Below are 14,403 nucleotides of genomic sequence, written 5' to 3'. Positions count from 1 at the left end.
CTCTCCTGTGCTGCGCTGCATGGATGCGCACATTACATCCGTTCATCCCGAGGCAAGGACACGCTTGCCCACTTGCCCTGCCTACTGTTTTATAATGTGCCTTTAGAATGTGTCTATTTTTCTATCGTGAAACATAAACCCATACACAGTCCTCTCGTTCGGATCACTGAACATGCATTGATGATACTAAATAACATCTTAATAACATTAAAAAAACACTATCCAGTCTCATATGCTATTTTTAAGTCAACAGCAATGAATTATCGATCAATGGTTTACAGGCAAATAGATCCAATGGGCAATCGCATGAAACCCGTGCATTAAATCTGGAGCTGTTATTTCCCAAGAGGAGGGGTTCAGTAATTGAAAAAGGTGTGGACTATCACCCACAGGCTTCAAGATTAATCGATATTTGCCTTCTCTGATTGCTAGGGTTCACGCTGGGAAGTATAATGGAATGCATAATGCAAACCTCTTTTTATGCTCCTGAAACCATGAATTGAACGCACGGAATGACAATTGCTCTGTTTCCACGTTCACCCCCTGGGACCGCTTATGACAAATTACACAGCCTATAGGGGCAGAGCTGCTTCCTCAAAAATACAACCAGTTCCCTTACTGCCCCCTTGCGGTGTTTAATACCTGTAGTAGTAGCCATAGTAGACGAAAAAATTAAAATTAAAATTACAATTAAAATAAGAAATGTATCAAGATGCCAAGTCATTAACAGCTTTAAATAAATAAATAAATAAATAAAAGGTTTTGGAATCGACTCTAAATTAAAGTGGCAACCGGAGTGATGTTAAGACAGGAGTTATAAGCACAAGTACAGTAATAAGCTTCCTGACTGTTGTATTACAAGTATTACAATAACCTTATAAATGATACATTTTTATAACAGTTAAAAACAAAAGTATTTCCCTCCACCTTTTTAGTAATGAATAATAGTAATCAATTTAGTAAATTGATTACTATTGAATATCGTCACAGTTGTGATTCACCCTATGTACTTACAGTGATTTAGTAAAAGAGGGTGTCCAGCTCGCTATCCTGTGCACGTTAATTTGTACAGTTGTACATTCCTGTTAAAGGTTTATCTTGTGAAATTGGTATACCTTCTTCTCTCTATATATAACTCTGTATAATCTCTCTCTCTCTCTCTCTCTCTCTCTCTCTCTCTCTCTCTCTCTCTCTCTCTCTCTCTCTCTCTCTCTCTCTCTCTAACAGTTATGTTCTCTGGACTGAAGAGTTTCTGTACTCTGGACTGAAGAATTTCTGTTAAGTGTAAATTCTTGCCTATTTTGGAGATGGATTCATTTATAAAGTCATTTTCATTGCAGATCTGTAATCCTACGGTGGCCGGGAAGTGCAAAACACATTAACAAATCCAAAAACACATTAACAAATCCCAAAACAAATTAACAAATCCCAAAACAAATTAACAAATCCCAAAACAAATTAACAAATCCTAAAACACATTAACAAATCCGAAAACAAATTAACAAATCTGAAAACACATTAACAAATCCCAAAACAAATTAACAAATCCTAAAACACATTAACAAATCCCAAAACAAATTAACAATTCCGAAAACACATTAACAAATCCCAAAACAAATTAACAAATCCCAAAACAAATTAACAAAGCCCAAAACAAATTAACAAATCCCAAAACAAATTAACAAATCCGAAAACACATTAACAAATCCCAAAACAAATTAACAAATCTGAAAACAAATTAACAAATCCCAAAACAAATTAACAAATGTGAAAACAAATTAACAAATCCCAAAACAAATTAACAAATCTGAAAACAAATTAACAAATCCCAAAACAAATTAACAAATCCCAAAACACATTAACAAATCCGAAAACACATTAACAAGTCAGACAACCCGGAAGCGGTTGGTATAGTTTGTGAATGGAAACTTACCATCATCGGACAAGACACCTTTCATTCACCTGTATATGTTTAAAGACAGTTATCTTGTCCAATGATCGGAAAGTTTTCATTCACAAATTATACACGAAACACATTAACAAATCAGAAAACACATTAACAAATCAGAAAACACAACGACATTTCAGACAACCCGGAAGCGGTTGGTATAGTTTGTGATTGGACAAGACACCTATCACTCAAGGTATACATGAAGTTCAACAGTCTGCCGCAGGGAAAAGTTGGAATGGATTACTGTGGATTAATTCTGTTATTTTCGTATATTTAAACGGAGAACTTTACACATTACACATAAAGTTCCATACCTGTATATCTTGAGTGACAGGTGTCTTGTCCAATGATCGGTAAGTTACCATTCAAAAACGATACACTACCGTTTCTGGGTTGTCTGACTTGTCTGTCGTTGTGTTTTCGGATTTGTTAATGTTTTTTTGGATTTGTTAATGTGTTTTGGGATTTGTTAATTTGTTTTCGGATTTGGTAATGTGTTTTGGGATTTGTTAATTTGTTTTGGGATTTGTTAATGTGTTTTGGGATTTGTTAATTTGTTTTGGGATTTGTTCATTTGTTTTCAGATTTGTTAATTTGTTTTGGGATTTGTTGTGTTTTCGGATTTGTTAATTTGTTTTCGGATTTGTTAATTTGTTTTCGGATTTGTTAATGTTTTTTTGATTTGTTAATTTGTTTTCGGATTTGTTAATGTGTTTTCGGTTTTGTTTATTTGTTTTGGGATTTGTTAATGTGTTTTCGGATTTGTTCATTTGTTTTCGGATTTGTTCATTTGTTTTCAGATTTGTTAATGTGTTTTGCACTTCTCGGCCACCGTTGTAATCTCAGTAACCTCATAGCCATAAGATAGCAACGATTTCTTGAACCAGGTTTACATGAAAAGATTTGTTAGCAGGACTAGCTGCCAGATGTCTCACCTTCTGTTCTTACTCAGAACATGTGCACTGCACATATGAAGTGAAAGACTAATGAAACTGATAATTGGATAATTAAATGCAAGCTTTCCTCTTGGTGATAAAAGATTAATTTGGCCAGTGCACCTCAAACCAATCTTTCTATTTCAGCTGGTCCTTTGTATGGCCAAAAGTTTGTGTGGACACCAGACCATCACACCATCATGTGCTTAGTCCCATTTTTCTGTTATAATAACCATCTTTTTTTTTTGGAATGCTTTTCACTAGAGTTTGGAGCATGGTTGTGAGGATTTGCTCATTCAACCACAAGAGAATTAATGCGATCAAGCTGTGATGTTGGTTGAAGAGGCCTGGCACACAGTCAGCATTCCAGTTCATCCTAATTGTGCAGGGTTGAGGTCAGGGCTCTGTTCAGGACTGTCAAGTCCTTCCACATCAACCTTGACACACCTTGTATCTAATGACTTTTTCTTTGTACATAGGCGCATTGTTATTCTGGAACAGATTTGGGCCCCTTAGTTCCAGTCATGGAAATCTTTGAGCTACATCATACAAGGACACACTGGACAATTGTGAGCTTTAATAGCATTAATGCACTACAAAGGCATTCCTAGTTGCATTATACTGTATATAGCCCCCCAGCTCAGCTGCCATGTGATGAAGTTCACCCCGCTGAACGAGAGGGTCATTTCCCTGCTCCTTCGGGTCAGGGATAGGTCTCTCACTGTCATTTGCGCTTACAGGCCAAATGGCAGTGTAGAGTACCCGACCTTCTTGGCGTCTCTGGGAGGGGTGCTAGAAAGTGCTCCAACCGGGGACTCCGTGGTTCTACTGGGGGACTTCAACGCTCACGTGGGCAGTGACAGTGACACCTGGAGGGGCGTGATTGGGAGGAACAGCCCCCCTGACCTGAACCCGAGTGGTGTTCTGTTATTGGACTTCTGTGCTAGTCACAGTTTGTCCATAATGAACACCATGTTCAAGCATAAGGGTGTCCATCATTACACGTGGCACCAGGACACCCTAGGTCGGAGGTCGATGATCGACTTTGTGGTTGTTTCATCTGACCTCCGGCCGTATGTCTTGGACATTCGGGTAAAGAGAGGGGCGGAGCTGTCAACTGATCACTGCCTGGTGGTGAGTTGGATCCGATGGCAGGGGAGGAAGTTGGACAGACTTGGCAGACCCAAACGTACTGTGAGGGTCTGCTGGGAACATTTGGCAGAGTCTCCGGTCAGAGAGATCTTCAACTCCCACCTCCGGCAGAGCTTCAACCAGATCCCGAAGGAGGTTGGAGACATTGAGTCGAGTGGACCATGTTCTTCACCTCCATTGTTGACGCGGCCGCTCGGAGCTGTGGCCATAAGAAAAAGGAGTCCTATCGAGCCTGGTTGGCTCGGGGGACTCCAGAGGCAGCTGATAGGTACCGGAGGGCCAAGTGAGCTTCAGCCCGGGTGGTTGCGGAGACAAAAACCCGGGTCTGGGAGGAGTTCGGTGAGGCCATGGAGAAGGACTATCGGTTGGCCTTGAAGAAATTCTGGCAAACCGTCCGGTGCCTCAGGAGGGGGAAGCAATGCCCTGCACACACTGTTTACAGTGGGAGTGGGAATCTGCTGACTTCAACTGGGGACATCCTCGGACGGTGGAAGGAGTACTTCGAGGATCTCCTCAACCCCAACGACATGTCTTCCACTGAGGAAGCAGAGGCTGGGGGCTCAGTTGTGGACTCGTCGGTCCCCCAAGCTGAGGTCACTGATGTAGTTGAGAAGCTCCTCAGTGGCAAGGCACCAGGGGTGGATGAGATCCGCCCTGAGTACCTCAAGTCTCTGGATGTTGTGGGGCTGTCTTGGCTGATACGTCTCTGCAACATCGCGTGGCGGCCGGGGACAGTGCCTCTGGACTGGCAGACTGGGGTGGTAGTCCCTCTGTTTAAGAAGGGGGACTGGAGGGTGTGTTCCAACTATAGGGGATCACACTCCTCAGCCTCCCCGGAAAAGTCTATGCCATGGTACTGGAGAGGAGAATTCGGCCGATAGTCGAACCTCGGATTCAGGAGGAACAATGCGGTTTTCGTCCTGGTTGTGGAACACTGGACCATCTCTATACCCTCGCCAGGTTGCTGGAGGGTTCATGGGAGCTTGCCCAACCAGTCCACATGTGCTTTGTGGATCTGGAGAAGGCATTCAACTGTGTCCCTCGTGGCGACCTGTGGGGGGTGCTCTGGGAGTATAGGGGTCCGGGGCCTTCTGCTAAGGGCTGTCTGGTCCCTATATGACCGGAGCAGGAGTTTGGTCCGCTTTGCCGGCAGTAAGTCAGACTTGTTCCCGGTGCATGTTGGACTCCAGCAGGGCTGCCCTTTGTCACCGGTCCTGTTCATTATTTATATGGACAGGATTTCTAGGCACAGTCGGGGGCCAGAGGGAGTCCGGTTTGGGGGCCACAGGATTTCATCTCTGCTTTTTGCAGATGATGTTGTCCTGTTGGCTTCATCAAATCACGACCTTCAGCGTGCACTGGGACGGTTTGCAGCCGAGTGTGAAGTGGCGGGGATGAGAATCAGCACCTCCAAGTCCAAGGCCATGGTTCTCAGCCAGAAAAGGGTGGATTGTCCCCTTCAGGTCGGTGAAGAGCTCCTGCCTCAAGTGGAGGAGTTTAAGTATCTTGGGGTCTTGTTCACGAGTGAGGGAAGGACGGAGCGGGAGATCAACAGGCGGATCGGTATGTCCTCTGCAGTGATGCGGTCGATATACCGGTCTGTTGTGGTGAAGAAAGAGCTGAGCTGCAAGGCGAAGCTCTCTATTTACCAGTCGATCTATGTTCCTACCCTCACCTATGGTCATGAGCTTTGGGTCATGACCGAAAGGACAAGATCCCGGATACAGGCGGCTGAAATGAGTTTCCTCCGTAGGGTGGCTGCGCGCTCCCTTAGAGATAGGGTGAGGAGCTCGGTCACTCGGGAGGAGCTCAAAGTAGAGCTGTTACTCCTCCACATCGAGAGGACTCAGCTGAAGTGGCTCGGGCATCTGTTCCGGATACCTCCTGGATGCCTCCCTGGGGAGGTGTTCTGGGCATGTCCAACCGGGGGAGGCCCCGGGGAAGACCTAGGACACGCTGGAGGGACTATGTCTCTCAGCTGGCCTGGGAACACCTTGGTATTCCACTGGAAGAGCTGGAGGAAGTGTCTGGGGAGAGGGAAGTCTGGGCATCCCTGCTTAGACTGCTTCCCCTGCGACCCGGTCCCGGATAAGCGGCAGAAGATGGATGGATGGATGGATGGATTATACTGTATATGATGGCAGCATAAAGTCATATGCAGAGTAATAATATGCAACTAATAAAATGCAAATGCATCTTTGGTGGCACATAGACAAGTCTGGGTTCTGAATGTGAAAACACGAATGAACTGAAGAAACTGTACAGAATACAGATTTCACAATTTCTGTCCCTGAAGCTTACTTATGATAACTGACAACATAACAACTGACAAAGCCAGTACTATCAACATAACCACTTTAGTAGTAAAGCAATAATGTTTGTGAAGGACCTGTGGGATAAAGTAAGTAAAAAGCCATCTTAATAAACTTATCAAAAGAATTGTAGATTTTTAAAGTTGCTAAAATACATATGTTCTTCTAGTATTCCTCACTGCAAATAAATGGATAAACAGACAAGAGCAAAATTAGAGGAAAGCATCAAAAACAGTCATAACATCTTCAATACACCCTGGCATCAATTCACATCAGTCATCCAAAATGAATGAACATCATTTCTCCAAATGATATATATAACCTCTCCCATTGGCATTTTGATGATGGTGGTGGAGTTGGGGTCAATCTATATTATCCATCCGTACAACCATTCATTTTCAGAACCACATATCCTATCTCAGGTCACAGAGAGCTTGAAGTCTATAAATATAGAAGTTTATCCCTGGGGACTCCGTGCACAAGGCAGGAGACATCACTGGATGGAGTGAAAACCAATCACAAGGTATTGGTGTACACATTCATACTACAGACAAGTTAGACAATCAAACTGCCATGCATGCCTTTTTACTGGGTGAGTACACAAAGGGGATATGCCCAAACCCAGAGGAGGTAAATATGCCGTCATGAAACTATACATTCAATATACATATATTGAGAGAGAGAGAGAGAGAGAGAGAGAGAGAGAGAGAGAGATATCTTGGTACCTTTAAAAAATGTTCCTCTATTCAATAGAAATGGAAACGGAACAGCTCTAGACTCATTTGATCTAGTATAGGTGACTGTGGAAAAAAGAAAAATCCATAGAGACCAATTCAGTTTTAAGATGATTCAGATATATATTGACATCTCTGATTTTCAAAGCAGGATTTTAATGCAGAACTGCCACAGGGACTGGGACACATCAAGATTGACTGGCTCAGTGTAGCTACAGTACAAGGCTGCAAACACTCAGTAAGTTCAAAAGTAGTGCAGTATGACCAAATGTGTGCAGATTTCTTGTCCCATTAAAACATATTCCGAGAAGGATCAAGACTTTACTTTTTACTTCGTTCTAACCTTACTCTAACCTCAGTGCTTTGAGACCCAAATTCATAAGGTTAAACAATATCAAGCAATAAGAACAACTTAGTGAAATAATCAGATTTGCAGACATGCTAATAAGGGTAAGAAGAATGGCAATCACTATTCCTGGAAATTGAGCATGAACATAAACCTTCTTATTTGTCCTCAAGTCATTAAGCAGAAACAGAGGCACAACACATTTCTCTATGCTGTAAGCAAGACTGACGGAGCTCCAACTGCAAGCTAATTATGCCACAGTACCTCATTTAGGCTGTAATGAGAAAGCTCAAATTGCTGCAGCAGGCCATCATCAGGAAAAGCACACAGGCTTTGGGAGAAAGGAATTCGACATAGCTAAATGAAATTTAGTGACAGAGAAAGAGAGAGAGAGAGAGAGAGAGAGAGAGAGAGAGAGAGAGAGAGAGAGAGAGAGAGAGAGAGAGAGAGAGCGCAATGAAAACATACTGTTAGAAAAAGATGAGATTATATCGGATTACAAATTTAACTACATGTCTCGGGTAAAACATATTACATTTTTCATTATGTCTGGACTGTCACAGGTCATTTTTAATGGTGGAAACATTGAAAAGAAAACAACTGATTTTGGGCCTCAATTTCCATCCAAGCAGAAAAGCTGTGTGCTTATTTTTTTCTACACATGGTTACTGGATGTTGCTTTGATTCACAGCAGGAAAGGGTGAGACTGTTATGAGAGCAAATGCAGACCCTACCACATCAGTATAGTGTTTCTAACAAAGTGATCTGTGATGCACACACTCATGTGGGAGATTGAGATCAACATGAGAAATAAATATTCACCTTGTTCAACTGAGCAACTCTGGAAATTAAAACATGCCTCAGTTTTTGGGGCAAGCAGTGTAATCTAACAATTACTGGGCTCATTAAGCATAATATAATTTATACAGAATTACATGGTCCTTGGCGACTTTCTTTTATTCTTAAAATTAATTTTGGATGAACTTTTCATTTAGACATTTGCTGGCAGCTGCAAGACTGATTAACCGATCAACCACTCATTAACTTCTCAGTTTTATTCTGGATTATTTATTGGCATTATCCACCACTGAACAATTATTTTATTCAAAGACATCAATCCTAAGACTTTCCTTCTTTTCCACTCAAATGACTTCATTCAAGGTTAAAGTTTTCACTTTTACAATTCATTTTATTTTGATTTAGTCAAGCTTTACCAATACCAAACATTTCACTATACATCAAACTGATCGTACAACTTCATTTATGTCTACAGTAACAACTGAGATTTCCCAGTTTTTGTTCATACTGATTTCTTTCTCCAACACCTTATCATTACAAACCATCTGCTCTCACTGCACTACAGCGATGGCCACTAGAGAGCAGACGTGACTAAATAAAGTCTTTACATCAACCCAACATTGAAGAACTACAGTAGGTATAAAAATTCGAACATAATTGCAATATAATAAGTATGTTCATTCAAAGACGATCTTATATAAAACAGGCATACATGCAGTCCACCACATAATGCCTTTAAATGTTATTAGTTTTTGTTATTAAATGACTTCTCTAACAATATTCAACTTTTTTAACCCATCTATTTCAGCAATTTTGACACATTTCCTTGTAGTGCTTACTGACTGCCCTACAACCATTATTTCATGGTTTTATTTATTTTCCCCCCTGCTTCTTGAATGACCTAAATACTTGATTTTTTTTTGTTACAATAAATCTCTGAAAAAAAGGAAAAAGATACACTAGCACTGCATTATTTTGGGGCATATGCAATAGTGAAGTGAAGCTTTCTACGTGTATCTGTCATTTTAATAACTCATTCTTTGTGAAAATTGTTTATAAAACCTAAATAATAATAGTGGTAGTGCAGAAGGTAGTGTTGTCTCCACAATTCAAAACCACCACAAACATGTCACAGACAATAACAAATGATATTGGTAGATGGGGACATAAATTATGTTTTAATATTAGTTTTTCTCCCACTCAGTTATCTCTTCAACCCTCAAAAATGGCTATCATGATTAAAACCGCCATTGCAATCCCATTTAATTCCATTAATAAAAACAAATATTCTGAATAACTACCTACGCCAAAATCAGACTTAGATTAAGTTTAAAATAATTGCTGTACTTGTCAAGCTTTCTCAGAATCTATGATTAGGAATCCATGAAGATGTAAAAGGGTCTCAAAAATATCATCCCATACCATCCAGCTCTGACAATCTGGAGATTTATTGTGAGGTTCACTGTGTCATGCTGTGCCAATGGCGTATGGTGAAGTGTAATCAGTTGTGAAACTGATGTGCTGTGACACCAATAAAAAACTTCAGGCAAACATGACCAACACTCTTACAACTTCTGTCAGCTGCTCAGGAACAGGAGGAAATGGGTGAGAGATGAAGCTGGCAGTTCAATGTGTGTCATACAGACACATTTTCCCATTGTCATGTACCAAAAGATGTCAGGATTGTTTAGGTAAAAATGTATGATGATGTAAGCAACCACAGGAAAAAAGAGACAGTGAGGGAAAGTGTAAAAGTGTGTGAGTCTAAGTGAAATAGATATAAAGAGAAACAATACCAGAAGGAATTGAAACAGAGAGAGAGAGAGAGAGAGAGAGAGAGAGAGAGAGAGAGAGAGAGAGAGAGAGAGAGAGAGAGATTTGGATTCAGCAGGAAGGGGACAAAGCTGGGTTTACAGATTAGTACATGTTTTACTGCTCTGTGTATTCATTTAGAAGATGGATGTGTGTCTCGTATGGAATAAAAGATGAAGGAGGACTACACTGTGGACAGTGACTGATAAGGATTAGAGTTTTTTTTATTTATTAACAAGAAATGATCAGTGGAGCAACCAAAACTGTTTGAACCTCACTTTGACTGTATTTTGTAAGTACTGCAAAATGTATATTATTCTGGTCTAAAAATGCATTTTACATATCTTTGATGTGCATATTGGGATTTCTATTTAGAAATATCACATCTGGCACATACGTGGATTTAAAAAAAAAATAAAAAAATTGTCCATCCAAGATTCAAGATTCTCTGTTCTGTTATTGGTCCGTGGACCAACTGGAATTGGAAGCAGAATGACCTCTACAGCTTGCTTAGCTCTGATTGCTTTCTGGCTCTACTTGTCAGATGCTGACTGTCCTCCAGGGTGTCTGTGTACCTCGGACATTGTAAACTGTGGTTCTGTGGGTATGGAGAAATTTCCCTCTGTATTACCCTCCACCACGTGCACCTTAGACCTCAGCCATAATCGGCTCACATGGTTGGCACCAGGCACCATCCATGGACTGGCCAGGCTGAATGTTCTGTGCATTTCTCATAACCAAATTTCTTTGCTCAGCCCTGCAGCCTTCCACAATGGCAGCAATCTACACCATCTTGACCTTTCTTCCAACAGACTGCAGACGGTGGGGAGATACCCTTTCCAAGACATGCTGGGGTTGGAAGAACTGCTGCTCTACAACAACCGCATCACCCAAGTAGAGAGCAGTGCTCTTATGGGACTGAACAACCTCAGGAAGGTTTACCTGAGCCTAAACCAGATTACAGAATTCCCATTTTTCTCTATCCGCAAGCACAGCCATCCTAAGCTGGTCACTCTGGACCTCTCCTCTAACCGCATATCACGACTGCCTCTGGATGATATTGTTCTGTTGCCTGTGACTGTACAGAGAGGCTTGTTCATCCATAATAACAGTTTTGTTTGTGACTGTTCCACATATCGCATGTTTTGGCACTGGGCAAAGGAGGGTTATGAAGCTGTCAGAGAGTTCAAGGATGAATATTCATGCCATATTTTTGGAGAACCACTCATCTCTATCAATTTCCTCCACAGACCTCACTTCTTTGATAACTGTACCATTGAGAAAATGATTTCTTTGATCTCACCCAAAGCTGACATAAGAGTCTATGAGGGGGATCAGGTCAGAGTAGATTGTACTGGTACACTTAGCAATGTGGTTCTCTCTTACTCTTGGGATATTCCTCACAAAGACAACATGACTGATTTGATTCAAAATGGTACCCTGCGGCTGAACAAAGACGGCAGTCTGGAGATCCTATCTGTCCAGCCAAGGGACTCTGGAATCTACCGCTGCCTAGCTGTGGACATGGTCAGGATGATTAACGAAACCCGTGAGGTGAACCTAACTGTAGATACTTGGCATTTGAGTACAGAGCCTTTCCGTACAGGACACACCACCCTGCTGAGCTGTGCCATCACCCTCTTTATCATACTCGTGTATCTATTTTTAACCCCTTGTCACTGTGGCTGCTACAGAGCGCCAGCAACCTCACCAGCAATCTCTAGCTTTGGGGAGGACCACAAGTCTCTGGCATTCATCTCTGAGGTTTCACCAGGTTCAAGCCTGAAGCTCATGGACAAGTGCAACACTGACAAACATATGGTATTTCTTGAGCTGCCCATGGAAGAAACTAATGGCAATCAGAGCAGAATTTAAAGCTGACTATAATGAATATGCTCTTTGCACCACAGACATGTAGAAAGGTCTGATAATTTTATAATCAGGTGTGCAAATATTAGAAAAGTAAAATAGTTTCTGTTTTTTGTCTGCACTTATATATTCTAATAAACCAGTTCAGCATGAGATCAAACAACTATGACTGTTGAGCGTGTCTATGAATGTGGAAAAGGTAATTGGAATGTATTAAATATTATTATTTGCTGTTTTTTCTCTAACTCCAAAAACATGTTTCCTTGTATGAATTTCCATTACACAACTATATAAACCTGTTTAAACCTGTTTTTTAAATAGCTTTTGACTGGCACATGGTAGTGTAGGAGTGAATATATGGGACCCAAACTAATCACCAAGAAAAATGCTCTTAATCATATGCTTTGAACATTTTGGCACCAGTTTAGTACTGACTACAGAATCACACCAGCAGTGGCGTTTAATTGGGGACAGGCGTGGGATAAAGCTGTTGTATAAAAGCTTGTGGTAGCTTGTCATTTAATGGTGATTCAGATGAGAACCTTAGGGCAAAAATCATGTTTGTGGTCAAATAAAAAAATTGTAGAACTGGACATGAAAATGAGTTTAATGGGTTTTTTCAACTGGAGATGAATGATCAGTGAATTGATCCAATACATCCAACTGCTGTTTTATAAAGTGAATATGCTATAGCAAGGGATTAAACGATTCCTGTCCCTCCTACATCTCAAGTGACAACATGCATGAAAAGCAAAATAAATAAGAAGCCTACACACCAATCCTTGTAGTGTAGTGATCCAATTTTTTCACCTTTATTCAGTCAAGTTAATCTGAATTTATGACACATTCTTATGTTAGTTGTTATTAGTTGTTATGGACTGCCGCATAAAGACACTGTATAGAAAAGAAAAGTGTTTTCGAGTCACTATGATAGTCAGATTAGTCATGTTTCATCTATTCCTATGAAGACTGTTTCCTAGATTTAGTTGTGACCCTTGGCAAAATCATTTGAGTGCCTTTGTTGTTTAAGTTTGTAGGTTTTAATCAGTTTTGTTTAGGTCTGTCAAGTGTTTTGCATCATGTGCTGCTGGCTTATGTTGTGCTTTCTATACATGAAAGTCACCATGGATTTGAAGTCTTTGAAGAGACTAAGCTGTACTTAGTTACATAACAGTCTTGCTCATAAACCCCCCCCACACACACACACACACACAGTATATGTACAGGGACATGAACAGGACAGGATTTACCAAATTACTCTCAGGATAAGGCAGGTGTTTGTCCATTTTCAAGCTTTGCTCTATCCTCTTTCTTTTATCTCAAATGTCACAAAATGAAAGTGCAGATAAAAGTGACATTCACTCATATGTCAGTTATGCAAATGCAGCTGAAAAGTTGTAGCATGCAAAAATTGTGGGTTCATAGCCGCGTTTACATTGTATGATGTCAGCAGCCTTTCAATAAGGTCTATTGTCACAATGTAAAACACAAATAAAACCTTGTTCAAGTTCTATAACAGACTTTACGATAAGGTTTTTCCATGCCAGTTTTATAATTAAGTTCCTCTTCATGATAGACTTGCTTTTAAAGAAAACTTACTGTTCTGAATGTTCTGCTTACAGACATATAAAACATATAAAATTATGAATAAATAGATTTTTAGATCTTTTAGTGACATTCTCTTTGCTGCTCCAATTCAACAAACAGCTCTCTCTCTCTCATTTTCTACCGCTTATCCGAACTACCTCGGGTCACGGGGAGCCTGTGCCTATCTCAGGCGTCATCGGGCATCAAGGCAGGATACACCCTGGATGGAGTGCCAACCCATCACAGGTCACACACACACTCTCATTCACACACTACGGACAATTTTCCAGAGATGCCAATCAACCTACCATGCATGTCTTTGGACCAGGGGAGGAAACTCTTTGGACCAGGGGAGGAAACCGGAGTACCCGGAGGAAACCCCCGAGGCACGGGGAGAACATGCAAACTCCACACACACAAGGTGGAGGCGGGAATCGAACCCTGACCCTGGAGGTGTGAGGCGAATGTGCTAACCACTAAGCCACCGTGCCCCCCTCAACAAACAGCTCTTCTTTTAAATTCCATCTTTTGCTTAAGCCCTGCAATTGCCATTATTGTATGTGTAGCTATTGCATGAATTATTGTCATTATGTTATTTATTACTGGTTTTATTAAAATTATATAAAATAAAATATATTTTCTATGAATGACATATTTTGATGAACAGTTTCATGATCTAGTATTTCTAGTGTACTTCCGTATATTTAGTTTTTAGTAATCAAAGTCAATTTCATACTTGTGAACGTTTACAAAATGCAGGTATTGTAGCTCTTTTAAAAGAACTGCAAATGTAGGAATTGTGCAGGTTATACAAGTCACAGGATAGAGTCTAGGTGTACCTACAACATTCTGCCTGCAGGAATTCTTAAAACCTGCACAAATATTGAAAATTTCTTGCAAGATTCTT

General features: G+C 40.8%; 1 protein-coding gene across 1 annotated transcript; it reads left to right on the top strand.

The window, feature by feature from the left end:
- The first annotated feature begins 10,532 nt into the window (after positions 1-10,532).
- On the top strand, positions 10,533-11,915 carry LOC132862509 (amphoterin-induced protein 3). Its single transcript, XM_060894545.1, has one exon. The coding sequence runs from the start codon at positions 10,533-10,535 to the stop codon at positions 11,913-11,915; it is 1,383 nt and encodes a 460-aa protein (XP_060750528.1).
- The last annotated feature ends 2,488 nt before the right edge of the window (positions 11,916-14,403 follow it).

This window comes from Tachysurus vachellii, chromosome 19 (assembly GCF_030014155.1).
Source record: "Tachysurus vachellii isolate PV-2020 chromosome 19, HZAU_Pvac_v1, whole genome shotgun sequence".
NCBI lineage: Eukaryota > Metazoa > Chordata > Actinopteri > Siluriformes > Bagridae > Tachysurus > Tachysurus vachellii.
The sequence above is the reverse complement of the archived record's forward strand: the minus strand, read 5'-3'. Positions and strand labels throughout refer to the sequence as shown.

What these genes read in the sequence shown, in the direction of transcription:
- LOC132862509 (XM_060894545.1), top strand. Translation starts at nt 10,533, where the DNA reads ATGACCTCTACAGCTTGCTTAGCTCTGATTGCTTTCTGGCTCTACTTG.